Source organism: Nelumbo nucifera, chromosome 8 (genome assembly GCF_055504915.1).
Source record: "Nelumbo nucifera cultivar China Antique chromosome 8, China Antique-T2T, whole genome shotgun sequence".
Lineage (NCBI taxonomy): Eukaryota > Viridiplantae > Streptophyta > Magnoliopsida > Proteales > Nelumbonaceae > Nelumbo > Nelumbo nucifera.
This window is the reverse complement of record NC_142656.1, coordinates 6514842-6533441: the sequence shown is the minus strand read 5'-3', so window position 1 is coordinate 6533441 and position 18600 is coordinate 6514842. Positions and strand designations below refer to the sequence as shown.

The following is an 18600-nucleotide window of genomic DNA, read 5'->3' as shown; positions in this document are numbered from 1 at the left end:
AACAAGGGGTACATAAATCCGAGTTGACGACTCAACTCGTTCGAGTCAGACTCAGGATTGTAGTTGTATCGTCCTCGGATAAAGATAGATGGGAACGAGACAATAGAAACCAGAAAGCTCTCGTCAGTCGTTACCAGGGGAAGGGCGCAGGGTTTAAGCACGGTGAAATACTTACCTTGAACTTGAAGACAGTCATCGAGTGTTTCTTGAGCCATAACGGACCAGCCAGCAGTTGCTAAGAGGCGTGTTCGTTGCGAACCTCCAAGCTTCCCCCTTTCTTCACCCCAAATAATGCTTATCCTACGCACCTGCGTCTCTCCTCTTCAACAGCCAAAGCTCTTGAGCTGCAACTTCTCGCGCCAGACCCACTTCTCTGCACCGCTTCGTCCATTTGCTGCTACGCTGCTGCTGTCTCGCAGATTTCTGAAATCATCTGTTACTTTCGCAAAAGCGAGTCGTAGTGAAGGAACTAAAACCCGGAAATTGCAGAAGGAAATTGAAGAAGATGGTGAAGATGACGACAACGATGAAGAAGAAGAAGAGGTCTCAGCTCAAGCTAGATTCAGAGGAAGAGAAGAAGAGAAGGACTATGATCGAGACCCAGAACTCGCCGAGATTCTTGGCAGTTGTTTCGATGATCCACAGAAGGCAAAGGCCCGGGTAAAATGTCGATACAGAATAACTGAAACTATGATGAGAAACTCCAGACTTCTTAAAACTAATCCTTTTTGGTGTTTGTCCTTTTTTTCTATTTTTCTGTCCGTTGGTTAGTTTCATGGATTTCTGTTAGCTTTCCCAAGGAATTTCTTTTTTGCAGAAAAATGCAAAGAGTTGGTTTGACAATCTGAACTTGTTTTCTCATTTAATGGGGTTTTGCCTTTCTTTTCCGTTTTAATAGACCTATCTTGCTTGTTTTTTCAGTTATTCTCTTTCCTTTTCGGTTGAACTTAGAGAGTGGAATATCTTCAGGTGGAGGACAGAATAAGGAACAAAAGGAACAAAATACTGCACCCCAAAACTGGTTCTGCGATACCCATGAAAGTGACATTCAACAAGTAAGATCTGATAAATGTCAAATTGCATTGTAGCCGCATACATGAAAGGATACGTATGTACATTTTATATAAGGAACATATGCAAATGGCATGCGATCATACTGCAAAAAAATTAATAATAAATAAATGTATGTTTTTGAGGGCATAGTATATGCTTGTAGAGATATATCTGCCTATATAGCATCAGTAAAGTAATTTCAATTCCCTCCTGTTGTATTGGGGAAAGCAACTGGAACGGTTCAAAACACATAATACCAATAATTTGGTGCACTTAAACCAAATGATGATTTTTATATTATATTTCTAAGTATAAAATAGTTGTTACATGAACAACGTCAGTCACACTGAACTCTTCCATGATGACCATATGAAGCAGAAGTCATGCCATTATTAGCCAAGATTCCATCAGTCCATTGGCTAATATCTGGTTATAATCCACATTGGAAATGCTCACATTGTTGAAGCTGTATTGCTAAGTCTAAAAACCTAAGAATAATTCTAGGTCTTCATCAACATCTCAAAAGCATCTGCATGGGTAATGCTCACCATTCTAGAGAAATGATTTAACTTGTCTTGGAACCTTGTAATAATTGATAACTAAGAAATTTGTGGGGTACCATTCAGCAAGACAAATAGCACCAAAAAATCTGTTAGCACTTCTTCTGTGGCCATGATTCTCAAAACAGAGAATTTTAAACACAAAGTTAAATTCCTTTCCAGCATAACCACTTTCTCCAAGTTCAGAATTTTAAATAACTATCATGCTCTGAACTATACCCAATGTGACCCAAGAGAATTATCAGGCTACTTTAAGGGCAAAATCTATGGTGCATCCGCTGCACCATGCAACAAAAGATGTGATTGGTTGAATATGATTATAAGTACACCTTGTAAAACGTGAAAGTATACTTTGTGAAATGTGAACCAATGAAAAGTAAGCAAAATTTAAATTGAATGGTTAAGATCTGGATTTAACGTGCAGCCAATATTAGTGAATGCATTGTAGTTGAACTCCTACTTCAGACATGCAAACGTCTCAGGTTCAAGAAAACATTGCATTCAATGAATGTACAATATTAAACATTTATTGGACCTCTAAATTTTCAACAAGAATTTTCAACTACTTGATGTCTTGTCTCCATGCTTTCTTAATTTCTGTAAGTGGAATGAATGTCATACTGAACTTTAATGTGCATATTTATCCCTACCTTTGACATTTCATACAATGATGCTCTACCACTTGCCAAACATTACTATCTAAATATTCCTAAAACAAACTTTGCTCACATTATGCTTAATTGGATTTCCCCATTGAGAATAACCATCACAAAAGTAAATCATAAATTAGGCAATTGTACTCTGAAATATTTGATACCAAGTTCCCTTATCTTTTGACCTTCTCAGTTATGCATTCATTAAACAAAAATAGAAATTCTATTTCATCTTGTTGATACTGCTCTGTTTTTTGTTCAATCTTTTAGATCTGAACACTGTGAAGTAATTAAGTTTTATCATTAAACCATTACTGTCCTCATCCATGAATACTCCTAGCTGATTTTTATTGTATCTGTGTCTGATTGTTAATGCTTTTTGTTATATCCTGTTGCTACTGACTATAAATTCTGTATGGCTAGCATGTAACAGGTTTGATTTCTCAAACTCCTATATATGGTTTGAATTTTACAATGCTCCCCTACCAAATGACATTTCTTTAATCTGTGATGTAAGTAAACTTTTTCAGAGCTTACATCCATACCTTATAAACAAATTTGAGAACTTAAATACTATGTATTTATATGAAGGCAATTCGAGCGTGGCACATTATTGGACGTCTTGGTGGATGCAATTCCATGAACATGCAGGTAACATCTGCTCATATTCATTCATGCATTGGTATAAATGTTTATATATCACAGGAGTATTAAGTTGAGACAAAAAAATGAGGAAATAGAAAGCTCTTTAGAGATATTTCATAATTTCATTTAATCAAAGCAAACTGTTTGGTTGGCCTCAAGGATGATCAGTTGTTCTCCCTTATCCTAAGGTCTCTAGAGCAAACTTGGATCTAGTGATCTGGGGTCCACACTTAGAGCTGCAACTTGGGAAGACCCAACCTGAAACTATATATAGATATTGCATAAATACACTTACACATATTCATCCAAAGAGAATGGCTCAAAAACCTTCGGAGTTTTAATCTAGTATGCCAACCTTATTGAAACATTTTCAATGATTGCTTCTTTGGACCATGCAGTGCCATTAAAGATTCTGCCATTCCTTCCTTCCCAAATAGTCCAAAGAACTGCAGCTTTTGTGCACTGCCACATAATCTTCCTTCTCGTCCTTGGTAAGGTGAAGAAAGAGGCTTGGGTCCATACTCATGTGCAAACATGTATAAATGCATAGACATATATATTATGTATGCTATTCATATACATGTTAATTTTTTGTATATATGTATTATCTAATGATATCTATATGTAGAAAAGGCATATGAAGATTTCCTACTTCCTAGAGGGATAATATTGTGGGTCTTGATAAATAAAGGGGTTCAAAATAGGCATATAGACGGTCGATCTTGTTTCTTGTCTACCTGAGATGCTCGGTCGAATGACACTGCTCAAGTGAATTGTTCGTTACAGTGGCTTCCTTCAAAGAAACTGGCTCAGCTTTCACCAGATTGTTGTAATCCGAGATGTGTTAAGCACAGCGAGATAGATAACCTGGAGCTGGAAATACTTAGTGATGATGAAGAGTGCTTTGATTCAAACATTGAAGAAACTCTCAGTCTGGGAAGTATAGATCTACAAAACTCAAAAGATATCTTCGAGGAGGAAAGTTTGAACACTGAGTTGTTGTTTCCAGAGGAGGTGTTGGATCCATGTGGCCTTGGCATCAAGGAAGAGGTGTTTAATGTAGATCCCAACAACGGTGAACAAAATTTCTCCCCTTTAGAACTTGTGTCGCATAAAGATCAGATGGACTTAGAAGCTCTTACTGAGGTTTGGCGGAACTCACCTCATCTAAGAAAAGAGCCAACTGCACTAAACCAGCCTATGCAGGTTATCAGGCCAGAGGAACGTGAATCAACTCTGTTGCCCAACATAGGGATGCCAACAAAAGGAATCAGGAACAAGGAAAGGTCTTGGACTCGACACTTGCAGATGGCACCCCACTTCCATTAGGTTCAGGTAAGCATGTCCATTTGTTTTCAGTTACTAATCTGGGTCTTGTAATAGATGTCTCGCCATCACAACCAGAACAAGCAGGTGGTAGAAGGGGAGAGGAGAAGGAGAGTGTTGGGGTAGAAGTTGGGGAAGGGGTTTCTTTAGAAAAAAAGAGACAAGAGGAGGAATTGGAAAGGATTTGGGAGCAGATTTGTACTTTGTTGGAGGAATACAAATAGAAAGAGGAACTGAAGGAGGTAACCCTAAAAATTTCAAACCAGATGCAAGTATCAATAAAATGGAGTTGAAGACAGGAAATAAAGATCTTTCTAGGAAGTCTGTGGACATTAAGGGTAGGAAAAAGAAGAAAAGATCAGAAGTAGAGAGACTAATTTCAGATATCGAAGGGGATATTGAGTTTAGCGGTAGAGGGGAGAGGAAGAAAGCCCCTAATTGATGGGAAGTTAGTGTCCTTAAGGGCTTAAGAGATTAATTAAGAGGGTTGGGAAGTGCTAGAAAAAGGAGATTAATTAAGGAGTTGCTTAGAAGAGAATGACCTGATATTGTGATGCTACAGGAGACCAAACTATCAGAACTAGATAGAAGGTGTGTTAGAGGGTTTTGGAGTGCAAGAGGAATGAATTGGTGTTCAGCTCCCTCATGGGGAGCATCAGGGGGAATAGTAACTCTATGGAGGGAGTGTTGTAGAGCCAATAGAGGAGCTGATAGGTAATTTCTTTGTCTCTCTAAAATTCAGGATGGTGGAAGATGGTTTCACATGGGTGCTAACAAATGTGTACAGGCCAAATAATTATAGAGAGAGGAATGAGTTATGGGAGGAGCTTTATGGCATCCAAGGCCTATGGGAAGGCCCCTGGTGTCTAGGGGGGAATTTAATGTGATAAGATTTACAATAGAGTCAAATAATCCTAGATAGCCCATTACAACTAGTATGAGAAAGTTTAATGATTTCATTAATTCCTATGAATTACGGGAGCTTCCTATACTACAAGCAATCTTCACTTGGTCCAACTTTCAAGAAAACCCAACTTGTTCAAAGCTAGATAGATTTTCTTTTCAATGAAGGTTGGGAGAATCACTGGAGAGGTTTGGTGGCCAGGGCTTTACCTAGGGTTACTTCCGACCATTGTCTTGTAGAAGTAGGACCAGAACCATTTGGAACCAGACCAAGACCCTTCAGATTTGAGAATATGTGGTTAACACATCCGGATTTCATGAATAAGGTGAAGGAATGGTGGAGTGAAGAGATGAGGGGGTGAAATGGAAAGGGGTTAGATTTCATAAAAGTTAAAAAGATTGAGATCCAAAATAAAAGTGTGGAATATGGACCAATTTGGTAGAGTGGAGGAAACAAGGTTCGAAATATCAAATCGATACAGCTTTTTAGTGTGTTTTTTTTTTTTTTTTTGCAACTGGTTCAGGGGAGCCGGTTTAGGCCTCCTCCACACCCTAAACCAGTTAGACCCCCGATACACCCACTGTAGGGGCGTATCAGAGGGGTCCTGGAACGATACGTATCGGCCGATACGTGTCGATACTTTGAACCTTGGGAGGAAACAAAAGCTACATTAATGACTCAGATTGAGAATTTAGATGCAAAAGAGTCCCAAAGATTGATGAGTGGACAGGATCGAGAAGTGAGATGGAAACTGAAAAAGGAATTAGAAGAGGTCCTGTTGAGGGAGGAGATATTGTGGAGACAAAAGTCTAGGCATAAGTAGATCAAGGAAGGGGATGGGAATACCAAATTTTTTTTCATGTTATGGCCAATGGGAGAAGAAGGAAAAACTTGATAGTAAATCTTGAGGTTGATGGAGAAAACATAACTTCACAAGAGGAGATTGCTAGTTGCTTTGTGGCTCACTTCAAATCAATCTTTCGAAGACCTTTGGAGAATCGAGTGGGAGTGAAGGATGAGGATTGGCCAATCTTAAATGAGATGGACAGGGGATGGCTAGTAAGAACTATTGAGGAAGAAAGAGATTAGATAGGTTGTCTTCTCTATGGTAGGGATCATAAGAGAATTTGAGGAAAAACATGTGATGAGTCCTGGAGTAAATGCTACATTCCTAGCTCTTGTTCCCAAAAAGACGGGTCCTAAACATCCCAAAGATTTTAGGTCTATTAGCATGGTGACTAGTATCTATAAGATATTGGCAAAAGGGCTCTCAAGGAAGATCAAGGTAGTTCTACCTACACTCATTAGTCAAGCACAAGGAGCTTTTGTACAAGATAGACAAATTACAGATCAGATCCTCATAGCAAATGAAAGTGTGGAGGAAATGAGGACATCTGGCAATCAAGGTTTTGTGTGCAAATTGGACTTAGAAAAGGCTTACAATTTAGTGGACTAGAGTTTTTTATTGGAGGTGTTAAGAAGGCGAGGCTTTGGGGACAAATGGTGTAATTGGATAAGTGGTTGCATAACTTCCTATCATTACTCAATCCTAGTGAATGGAGTGCTTAAGGACTTCTTCCCAGCCAGTAGTGGCCTAAGACAAGGTGACCCACTCTCTCCCTCCCTTCCTTTTCACACTTGTTGCTGATGTGTTTAGTAGATTGATCTCAAAAGCAGATGGGCAAGATCTAATAAAGGGTTGGAGACTAGGTAGAAGAAGCGTTCTGGTGACCCACCTTCAGTTTGCTGATGATTTTATCATCTTTTGCGAGGGGAGCAACTTAAGAAAGGTGGACGATCTTAAGAATCTAATAAGGGATTTTGAGAATGCATAAAATTTGAGGATAAACCTTGATAAAAGTTGTGTAGCTGGAATAAACTTGGAGGATGGGGAGGTAGAGTCTATTGCAGTGTGCTTAGGTTGTGCTACCTCTTCTTGGCCTTTAACCTACTTAGGGCTTCCCTTAGGTGCAAACCCTAAAGAGAGTAGTTTCTGGTCCCCTATTGTGCAGAAATTTGGCAAATGTTTGGCGGCCTAGAAAAAGAATTACATCTCTATAGGGGGTAGGGTAACCTTGATTAGGGTAACACTTGCTAACCTTTTTTTTTTTATGATTCAACACTTGCTAACCTTCCAACCTACTTCCTCTTAGTCTTTAGGATTCCCCCAAGGGAGGCTAAGAAATTGGATAAACTAATGAGAGATTTCTTGTGGAAACTAGGAGAGGTGAAGAAGGATCATCTAATCAAATGGGAGATAGTCAATAGAAGTAAAGAAGAAGGGAGCTTGGGGATAGGGAACATAGTTCAGAAGAATGAAGCTCTTTTAGGGAGGTGGCTATGGAGATGGCCTCTAGAGAGAGAGAGAGAGAGAGAGATTATGGCATGAGGTGGTGTCAAGCATACACGGCTACTCAGAGAATGGTTGGGATATAGAGATATCTCATCAGGCGACTCTCAAAACACTTTGGAAGGCTATACATGGTATTCTCCCTTGCTTCCTCAGGTTTATCAAGTATGAAGCTTGTTCTGGCATTTCTGTTCATTTCCGGGATGATGTTTGGGTGGGTACAGTAGTCGATCTAGACTACAATCAGTCTTGAATTAAAAAGGATGAAAATTTGAAGAGAAGAAGAAGAGAAGAGAGGAAGAAAAGAAGTACACGAAGAGAGTTTCAGAAAAGAGAGAGAGTAGGTCATAATTTCTGCTGACCCTCTCTTGGTATTTATAACTATTGGCTAACTGTAAAAGGGCTGAATTGCCCTTATTGCTTACATGGCAAATAGAATAAGAAAAAACTAATAATAAAGCTGAAATAACTACCAACTAACACTGTCATGTCTAACAGAAATATTGCTGCCATATGAACACTATGGGGACCACATCAGTGGGTTCCACATCAATGTTCTTTACATTCTCCCTCAAGTTGGGAATAGATATTTGTCATTCCCAACTTGCATAGATCTGCCTCTAACTTCTTCCTTGGAACAGCCTTGGTGAGAAGATCTACAAGCTGCATGCTGGAGGTGATATACAGAAGACACACTTCTTGAGATGAAACCCTTTCTCTGACAAAATGTCGGTCTACTTCAATATGTTTAGTTCTGTCATGTTGTACCAGATTATGAGCTATATTAATAGTAGCCTGATTATCACAATACAGCATTAAGGGCTTCTCATAAGCAATACCCAACTCCTCAAATAGTGATTTCAACCATAGGATTTCAGCCACACCATTAGCCATGGACCTGTATTCAGCTTCTGCACTAGAACGAGAAACAACACTTTGCTTCTTACTCCTCCAAGATACCAGGTTACCTCCTACAAAAGCACAATATCCAGAGGTAGACCTTCTATCATCAATACTCCCAGCCCAATCAACATCTGTATAAACCTCTATCTTCATGTGATTATTATTCTTGAATAGTATACCTCTACCTGGGCACCTCTTCGAATATGCTAATATCCTCTCAACTGCAAATGAGTAGACCTAGGAGAGTGCATATACTGACTGACAACGTTGACCCCATAACTAATGTCCGGTCGTGTGAGACAAAGATAGAGGAGTTTTCCAACTAACCGCTGGAACATAGCTTTATCTTCAAGTGGCTCTCCACCCTCTGCACTGATCTTGTGATTCTGTTCAATAGGTGTATCTGTAGGCTTAACACCTAACTTTCCAGTTTCTTCCAACAAATCTAGTACATGCTTTCTTTGGGAAACAAAAATCCCATGTTTAGATCTAGCTACCTCAATACCCAAGAAGTATCGTAGCTCTCCCAGATCTTTTACCTCAAATTCGTGATGACAGAGTTGTTTGAGAGACTCAATCTCACCATTATCATTCCCTGTCACTACAATATCATCCACGTATACAGCAAGCAAGGTCAAGGAAGAGTCCACTCTCTTAATGAACAATGTATGGTCTGACTGGGCCTGTACATAGCCAAACCTTTCAAGGGCTTGTCTGAATCTATCAAACCAAGCTCTGGGGGACTGTTTTAGTCCATACAAAGCTTTATTCAACCGACAAACCTTCTTTCCTGTGTCTGCATCATAAAATCCAGGAGGCAACTGCATGTAAACTTCTTCCTGCAAGTCTCCATTGAGGAAGGCATTTTTGACATCCATCTGGAACAAGGGCCAAGAGTAACTGGCTGCAAGGGATAGTAAAACTCTAATAGTGGTCATCTTTGCTACTGGAGCAAAAGTCTCCAAGTAGTCTATACCATAAGTCTGAGTAAATCCCTTTGCAACTAACCAAGCCTTATACCTTTCAATGGAACCATCAGCATTATGTTTCACAGTAAATACCCATCTACTTCCAACCGGTTTCTTCCCTTTAGGCTAGTCAACTAGCTCCAAGTATTATTTCTCAGAAGAGCATCCATTTCAACCTTCATTGCATCTTTCCACTCAGGAACTGACAAGGCCTCTTGCACTGTTCCGGGATAGGAATATCAGCAATAGATGTGAGGAAGGACCTGTAAGAGGGGGACAAGTGATCATAGGACAAGAATTGGGAAATGCAATGGGTTGTGGATGTGGTGCAACACCGTTTGCCTTTATAGACTGCAATGGGGAGGTCAAGGTCATCCAAAGGAGGTAAGGGCTCAATAGTGGAAGGTATCTCAGTGGAACCCAGATCCGATAAAGGAACTATAGTACCTGGATTTGGATTTGCAGAAAGAACTGGGGCTGGCCTAGACTGCTGATGACCGAAATCAACCTGCCTCCACCGCTTGTGATAGACTCTCAAATCTCGGCACCTCTAACACCCCTCCCCATTACGTCCCTCATCACTCAATGGAACAGGTAAAGGAACTTCTGATGAGTTAACCCCACACTCACTACTCTCCCCCTGAGGAGAAACCCTAGGATAATAACATCCTCGAAGAAAGTAACATCCATAGAGACAAATCTTTTCCCAGAAGTGGGTCCATAGCAGCAATATCCCTTTTGAGTTTGTGCATAACCGAGAAAAATACATTTAGAGGCCTTAGGATCAAATTTGGAACGATAAGGTCCAAGAATCTGAACAAAGCAAGTACAACCAAAGGTTTTAAGGGGAACATTAAACAAGTCTTTATCAGGGTATAGGAGGGTAAATGGAGGCTTCATGTCAAGAACCCGTGAAGGAACTCGGTTAATGAGATACACTGTTGTAAGAATAGCATCTCCCCAGAAACGAATAGGCACATTGGAGTTAAACATTATGCTTCTGGCCACCTCCAATATGTGCCTATTCTTCCTCTCAGCAACCCCATTCTGCTGTGGTGTATGAGGACAAGTACTTTGGTGGATAATCCCATGGTCAAGCAAATAAGAGGCTAATTGGTTGGCAAAGTATTCTTTCGCATTATCGAATCTGAAGATTTTGATTTTGACCCCAAATTGGGTTAAAATCATTTAATGAAAGATTTGGGTCAAAGTAGGAACCTCATCTCGAGAACGCATAAGGTAAACCTAAGAAAATCGGGTATAGTCATCAACAAACAGCAAGAAATATCTGTACCCCCCCCCCATAGCAGTGATGTGATAAGGACTCCAAACATCGGTATGCACAATATCAAAAGGATTATTACTTCTTTTATTAATCAATGAGTAAAATGTTCTACAATGCTTTGCAAGCTCACAACTCTCACATCTCAAATTAAACATTTGAACAGACTCAAATAAATCAAGAAACAAACTCTTCAAAGACCAAAAAGATAAATGACCCAACCGATTATGCCAAAGCATAACTTGACTAACAGACTGAGAAACAAAAGACTTCCTATCTTCACTATCTTCCCAATGTGAACTCTCTGCAAGCAGATAGATCCCATTCGTCTCACGACCAGTCCCAATCACCTTCCTTGTCTCCAAGTCCTGAAAAACACATTGGTCAGGGAAAAAGGTTACTAAACAATTCTGATGTTTTGTAATGCTACTGACTGAAAGCAAATTAGTATTAAGCTTAGGAACATGCAGAACTGAAGATAAGGATATGGCATTAGACAACTTGATGTCTCCCTTGCCAGAAATGGGAACAAGGGAACCATCAGCAATGGACACCTTATCTCTGCCAGAAGACAAGTGATAGGTAGTGAATAGTGATGGCAAGCCAGTCATATGGTCAGATGCACCTGAGTCTATTACCCAACAATGTTCAGTGTTACTTGGAGCTGAAGCATGATAAGCTGAGGCCCGAGTACTTGAATGAGCAAAAGCTGATGTGGGAGCTGATGGTGGCTGAGATGATTGAGCTGAATTGCCAACTTCCTTTTCCAACTGAGTCAGGGCAGCCCGGACAGCAGCTAGGGTGTCTAGGGGTGTGCCTTTTGTGCCTGATGAGGAGGCACAATCAGTATTAATAGTCATATTAGCATTACCCCTTTTGTTCCTGAGTTTTGCTGGGACTAAATGAGGGTGCAACTTCCAACAGGTGTCTTTAGTATGCTTGGGTTTCTTGCAATGTTCACATTACTAGATTCCGCTTGTCTTCCTTCTTTATATCCCTCTCCGTATCACCCCTGGATTTAGGTTTAACTGCTGCCAAGGCTAGTGGGAAGGGCTGATGCTACATCACAACCTTTCTCCTAGTCTCTTCATTGTGCACTAAAGAGTAGGCTTGTGATAGGGTCACACTGTCCCTTGTCAGTAGTTGCTGTCTCACAATCATACTTGGGATTCAGACCAGCTAGGAACTCAAAAACCCTATTAGTCTCAACCTGCTTTCTATGAGTGTGCATCCTTCTAGCTTTCCCACTCAAGTGTTTCTAGGTGGTCAATTTCATGCCACAAAGATTTCAGTGTAGAGAAGTAAACCGAGACTGGTTTCTCTCCTTGCTTAAGGTTGTTAACCTCACATTTCAATTCATAAGTCCCAGCAACATTTAAGGGGTTGGGAGTAGGTCTCTTTCATGACATCCCAAATTTCCTTAGCTGTTTTCGCCCACAAATAGTTCCGGCTGATATGTGGCTGCATAGAGTTGCACAACCATGTCATAACCAAATAGTTCTCATGAACCTATTTGGTATAGCTTTGGTCTTCCTTAGTTGGTTCTTTCACATCTCCCAACAAGTAGCTCAGTTTTCCCCTACCCCCAATGGCCATCATGGCCGATTGAGCCCATTCTAGGTAGTTTGATCCATCAAACTTAACTGTTGTAATCTGAAAGGTATTCTCAGACATGTTACCAGAATTGTTAATCCCAAAAACACCTTCCCCTTGACTCTTGAACTCCATTCTTGATCAAGAATTAATAAAAAAAAAAAACTTCTTTAATTACTGTAATAGGAGAAACAGCACCCAAACGACTTATAACAGCCGGCTTAGTTCTTCCAAAGAACACAGAAAACAGAATTCTGAATGAAACCAGCTCAAATTCTGATCTGAAACAAATAACAGTTCTGAATTTTAGGGTTTTCTCTCAAAACCCTAAAGAAAACACAAAAATTCTGAAGCCGCACCTCTCAGACTAAACCAAGATTATCTTTTCTGAATAGAATCACAAGAAAAAGCTTACTTTATGAAAAAATCTCTGGCCGCCACCTTCTGGTTGATGCAAAACCCTAATCTTGATGATCCGAAGCTTCTTCTAATTCTTCGTGACTACTAGAACTCTCCCAGACTTCTACAATCTCTTTAGTAGCAACCGCACACTACCAGTAACCTCCAAGAATCAACTGATCCTCCTTCCTTGTTGAAAAACTTTCAAACCTAGGTGGTTCTCATGCAGTCAGCCTAATCAGATTAGCATAAGAGCTCCTAGGTCGGCTTGGATACCAAGTAGTCGTTCTAGACTACAATCAGTCTTGAGTTAAAAAGAAAAAAGGATGAAAAATTGAAGAGAAGAAGAGAAGAGAGGAAGAAAAGTACATGAAGAGAGTTTCAGAAAAGAGAGAGAGTAGGTCATAATTTCTGCCGACCCTCTCTTAGTATTTATAACTATTGGCCAACTGTAAAAGGGATGAATTGCCCTTATTACTTACATGGCAAATAGAATAAGAAATAACTAATAATAAAGCTGAAATAATTAACTGAAATAACTACCAACTAACACTGTGGGGACCACATCAGTGTTCTTTACAGGTACCCAACCTCTTAAGGATCTTTTTTCCCTCTCTATTCTCTCTCTCCCTTTACAAAAATGAGCCAATTTCCAAGTTTCTCCCTGGTCCAATACTTCCTTTGTCTTTAAGTTGGGACTTTGGCTTTTGTAGGGGATTAAGGGATGATGAGCTGGTTTGTGTTTCTGAGTTGCTTCTTTTACTCGAATCGATTTGTTTGGACCCCACTTAATCTGATCAAAGAGTTTGGACCCCCCCCCCTTTCCAAAAGGAACCTTCACTTGTGCTTCCTTTTTGAAATCCCTCTTGGCCAACCCTAACCCTCAAGTGTTTCCTATTAAAGAAGTTTGGATAAGACCTTTTCCCCCCAAAATTGTTGTTTTTTGTTGGGAAGTTTTCTACGGGAAAATCAATACTTTGGAAAACTTGCAAAAGAAGAGACCTTCTCTATGCCTTTCCCCTAATTGGTGTTTCCTATGCAAGGCCCAGAATGAGAACTGTTTCCATCTACTAATTTCTTGCTCCTTTACTGCAACCTTATGGAGTTGGAGCTTTAGTTTATTTGGGTGTAGGTGGAACCCGCCGTCTGATGTAAGTATGTTGTTTAATCCGTCTACCTTTGGGTGGCACACAAGAAGAGGTAAAATCATGTGGAAGTGTATTAGGGCAGCTATATTATGGACTGTTTGGGAGGAAAGGAATGCTAGAACCTTCCTAGAGAAGGAAAGAAGCTTGGCTGAAGTGAAGGACTGTATCTCAACTAGAGTAATCCATTGGTTGAAGACCTTGTCTTTGTTTGCTGAATTCTCTTTCGATGATCTTTGGAGAAACTGGCTAGAAGTGGCTAACACTTCCACTAAAAAGAATAGAAGCATGGTAGAGTGGGAACCTCCCCCAGAAGGTGTCATTAAATTGAACTTTGACGGGAACAGCCAAGGTAATCCTGGTTCTTCAGGAGTAGGGAGCGTTCTAAGGAATAAGGACAGCAACATTATCTCATTATTCTCAGGACCGGTGGGAGTGGGAGACTCTACAAGAGCTGAGTTACTAGCTATTGTTCAAGGGATTCAGGTTGCTAACCAACTTGGGGTGGAACATCTTCTAATTGAAGGAAACTCTTAGGTGGTAGTAGGGTGGCTGTAAAATCTGAACACTGCCATATGGGGAAATAGAGATCTCCTCAAAAGAGTGAAGTGGCTGACTAGAACTATGAGAGTGGATGTTAAATGGGTAAGCAGGTCCGCAAACACTATGGCTGATTCTTTGGCCAAGCAAGGGGTATCCAGGGAAGGTCTTTTTTGGGGCATCTTTGTAACTTATTCTAGTAAGTAGGGAAAGTTGTATTTGAATATTCTAGAGAGGTAGCATCTCGTGCCTCTCCTTGGGATGCTTATACTTCTTACCTTTGGTATTTAATAAAATTTATTCAATTATCAAAAAAAAAAAAGGCATATAGACCTAATTAAGAATATGTATGAGGGGCCAACAACTAATGTTAGAATACCAGTGTGAGAGGCTTCGGATTCTACAGTTACAATGGGTTTTCACCAAGGTTCAGCACCTAGCCCTTATCTATTTGCATTGATCCTAGATGAATTGACTAAACATATTCAGGAGAAAGTTCCATGGTGCATGTTCTTTGTGGATGACATTGTTTTAATTGATAAAACTAATAAAGGATTAAATGCAAAATTAATCTTATGAACAAATGCCTTAGAAACAAGAGGTTTTAAAATAAGGACTAAAACAGAGTATATGACAATCTGTAAATTTAGTAATAATAAGAGTGTAAATCAAGATACACTTAGAATTGGAGACCAAGAGATAACTCAATGTGACCATTTCCGGTACCTTGGTCCAATAATTCATAACAAGGGAGAGATTAAAGAGGGGTGCATCTGGCTTTTTATGTAATAGGTGAATACCACTTAAATTAAAAGGAAAATCCTATAAAACAGTTGTGAGTCCAAGCTATGTTGTATGGAGCAGAGTGTTGGGCAGCCAAGAAACATGTCCAGAAAATGAATGTTGCATAAATGCAAATGCTAAGATGGATGAGTGGAAAAACTAGAAAGGATAGGATTAAGAATGAAGTTATCTGTAGGAACCTAAGAGTAGCTCTAATAGGTGATAAAATGAGAGAGAGTAGACTAAGATGGTTTGGGCACATGCATAGAAGACCATCTACTGCATCAATTAGAAGTAATTTGTTACACATTGAAGGGGCTAAAAGAGCTTGGGATAGACCAAAAAGGACATGGGTAGAAGTAGTAAGAAATGGTTTAAGCATTAATAATTTAAAAGTGCATATGGCTTTAAATAGAACGGATTGGTGAAACAGGATTCATGTAGACGACCCCATATAATTGGGATCAAGGGCAGTGCCAAGTATATTGTTGGGGGTCCCCCCCCCCCCCCCAAAAAAAAAAAAAAAAATGAAAGTCCCGCTAAAATGTTAATGATCACTTTGTAATACTCCAACCTCTAAAATAAAAAAAAGGTTTATTTTTTCTTAAAAACTCTAATAGATCTAAACCTTTATGCTCCATTTCTTTCCAAACACTACTTTATCTACTCCCCATCTCATTTTCTTGTCTAACTTGGCCCCCCCAAAAGAAAATTTCTGGCTCCTCCACTGGTTGGGATAAGGCATGGATGATGTTGATGATTTTTCTTTTATTCTATTTCAAGTAGGTTATAAAACCCAAATGCAAGGTAGATGTGTAAAATATGACCAACAAAACCTTAAAACCCAGACAACCAACTCAGGCCCGAGTTCATCCCAAGTTAATGTTGGGTTTATTTCAAGTGGCACTCCTAGTGGACATAGTTCATTCTTTTGCTTATTTTAAGATTCTTTCATGTCTCTTATAAGATCTTTCTATACTATGATGTCAACAAATTTAAATTTTTAAGAATGGCTGAGAATACAATATACTACTTGGCTTTTAGTCTTGGGTGGACAAATGAAGCCTTTGTGCTTCATCTTATTTGCTTCTGAAATTGGGTTCTCATTGAGAAACAGTGAATCCTTATGCTAAAATGACCTGAATTGGTGGTTGTTTCTCCTAATTATGGGGAAATTGTCATCAGATTAGGTTTGCCTGCATGTAAGATGTTCTTCCTTTATTTTTTCTCCTTTGTTCTAAAACCATTTAAAACTGTTGTTGCAGCTGTCACAAGCCCCTTTGGATAAAAGACCAAATTATGATGCAATTCAGGGAGCAAATGTGACACCAACCACATTTTATAATATTGGGGACTTCGAGATTCAGGAAAACCTAGCACGCATATGGTATGAGCCTCAATTGTAACTAACAAACTGGATATATTATGGTATCCATTCTTTTATACATCTAGATTTTAGTTCCCTGTAGAAGAAAATGAGAGACTAGTTATTACAGTTTTTCTAGTGATGTTTTTCATAGAATTCCTATTGATGAATCTGATCAAATTTTAACAGGGTGGATATTGGGACTAGTGAACCACTGCTTCTGGATGTTTTGATAAATGCCTTGACACAGATAAGCTCCGAGTAAGTCTCCCAAGGACGGTGGAATTTTCTTTTCTGATTCAGTGATGAAGATTTCCATCTAACTGAAGGAAAATGATTTATGCTGGTTGGTCTAACTAGGGCTGCATTTGGTTGCATGTAAAACAAAATGGTTTCCTCAGAAGATGATATTCAATAGGAAAATAAACCATTTCCCTAATTTTTCCTGATTTTTGGCTCAACTTAGAAAAAAAGATCATGAATAGTTGATAATTATATGGGTTTTGTGAGATCTGAATCAAGCAGACCCTCTGTTCAGAAAATGACAGAGAATATTAGAATGAATGTCACATCCCTATGGCTACATCTAACTTTTTTTTTGTGAAAATTTCCGTTTTCCACTGCCATTTTACATGCAACAACCACCATAAACTTTGGGTCTTTGGTAAACCATTTGCTTCTTGTTATCTTCTGTGCAATTGAACAGAGCTTAGATTTTTTTCCCTGTTTATATAGGTAGACTGTGGACAGAAAGGTCATAAATTTTACCTTGATCGAGGGGCATTACTTTGCCGTCACAACTAGATGTCAAAGAATAGGAGCACCTATGGCCCATGAATTCTCAACCCCACATCCCACCCTCCTCTTTTTTTTACCCCAAAGGTTGCTAGGTATTTGATAATGGTAATTTATGGGCCTTATGGCGCTACTAATTCTGACTAAAATGTCAACTCTATAGCTAGCACCACCCTTTCTGTTCAAGAGAAATTGGTATAATTAAATTGGGGTTGAATATATGGGCTATACGGTATTCATATACTGAACTGAGTGAGATGGCACAACATGATTCGTGTATAGTTGGTACAAGGTTTAGTTGGATTGAGTTAAATGTATTGACTATTCAACAACTTTGCTTAGTTGGCAATAATTTTGTTATTTTGTTTATGTTCCATGAATAATATTTCTTTGAGTTTAGAGTTTTTCCAATTTGTTGCTTGCTTTAATATCCGCAGCCTTGAGGCTCTGCTTTGTATTCATTGACCCCCATTTTTTTCTTTCTTGGCAGCTATATTGGAATAAAGCAGGTGGCATTTGGTGGGTCTGAATTTGAGAGCTGGAAAGAGGATTTGGCATCAGAGGATGCCGGCTGTAGTGTTCACAAGATTTAAACCACTTCCCATCCAAATGAACCATGTCATGAGACCATGGAAACAGAGAATGAAGAACAATATGCAAGTGTTAACCCTACATGCTACTAGCCTGAAATAGTTGAGAAGGCACCGATTATGATGCAAGGAGGCGTTTGTAAATCTACAACCAACTATAGGAATACACACTTGATAGAATGTAGACCTTTTCAGAATGTAAATCTACATAAGGAGTTGATTTACAAAATAGAATGTAGACCCTTTTTTATTTTTTTTCCCAAGGATGTAGACCTTTTATCTCCTTCTGGTCAAGGAGCAAGAATGTAGACTTGATTTACAAAACAGAATATGTAAAATGTGTTTCAACTTTCAAATCTAAAATCCGAAGATAGGAAGGCATCTGTGTCCAAAAAACGCCAATTTGACTCATCTGTAATCCTTGTACTAGGGCAGTTAGATTAGAATTAGACTATCTATGATGCCGGAAAGGTATTAGTTAGTTCTGACCAACCAACACTCCACCCCCGGTGAATTTTGTTGAATACTAATTGATTGGTAAATACCGATTGGTTGCTTATAGGTACAGGAGTACATGGGATCAATCGGGAGCATGGTTGGTGAGAATCTGAGATGATAGAACCTAAATTACTGGGCCCTGCTTCATAGATTATAGGTCAAGCTATTTCAAATCCTTGGTTGCCCAAGTGAACCTATCTCTGTTCCCCATCATCCATTATCATCAAATAAGAAAGATCCATCATCA

General features: G+C 39.3%; 1 protein-coding gene across 1 annotated transcript; it reads left to right on the top strand.

Moving 5' to 3' along the window:
* Positions 1-3: 3 nt before the first annotated feature.
* On the top strand, positions 4-18266 carry LOC104588200 (oxidoreductase/transition metal ion-binding protein (DUF3531)). The gene is made up of 7 exons (XM_010246039.3): positions 4-660; positions 970-1055; positions 2700-2778; positions 2858-2917; positions 16370-16491; positions 16660-16731; positions 17756-18266. Exons 1-7 carry the CDS (start codon positions 292-294, stop codon positions 17856-17858), a joined length of 891 nt encoding a protein of 296 aa, XP_010244341.1. The 5' UTR covers positions 4-291; the 3' UTR covers positions 17859-18266.
* The last annotated feature ends 334 nt before the right edge of the window (positions 18267-18600 follow it).

What these genes read in the sequence shown, in the direction of transcription:
- LOC104588200 (XM_010246039.3), top strand. Translation starts at nt 292, where the DNA reads ATGCTTATCCTACGCACCTGCGTCTCTCCTCTTCAACAGCCAAAGCTC. An exon ending in ACATTTCTTTAATCTGTGAT is followed by an intron (nt 2,779 to 2,857) that starts GTAAGTAAACTT and finishes ATTTATATGAAG; the next exon opens with GCAATTCGAGCGTGGCACAT. An exon ending in GCAATTCCATGAACATGCAG is followed by an intron (nt 2,918 to 16,369) that starts GTAACATCTGCT and finishes CTGTTGTTGCAG; the next exon opens with CTGTCACAAGCCCCTTTGGA.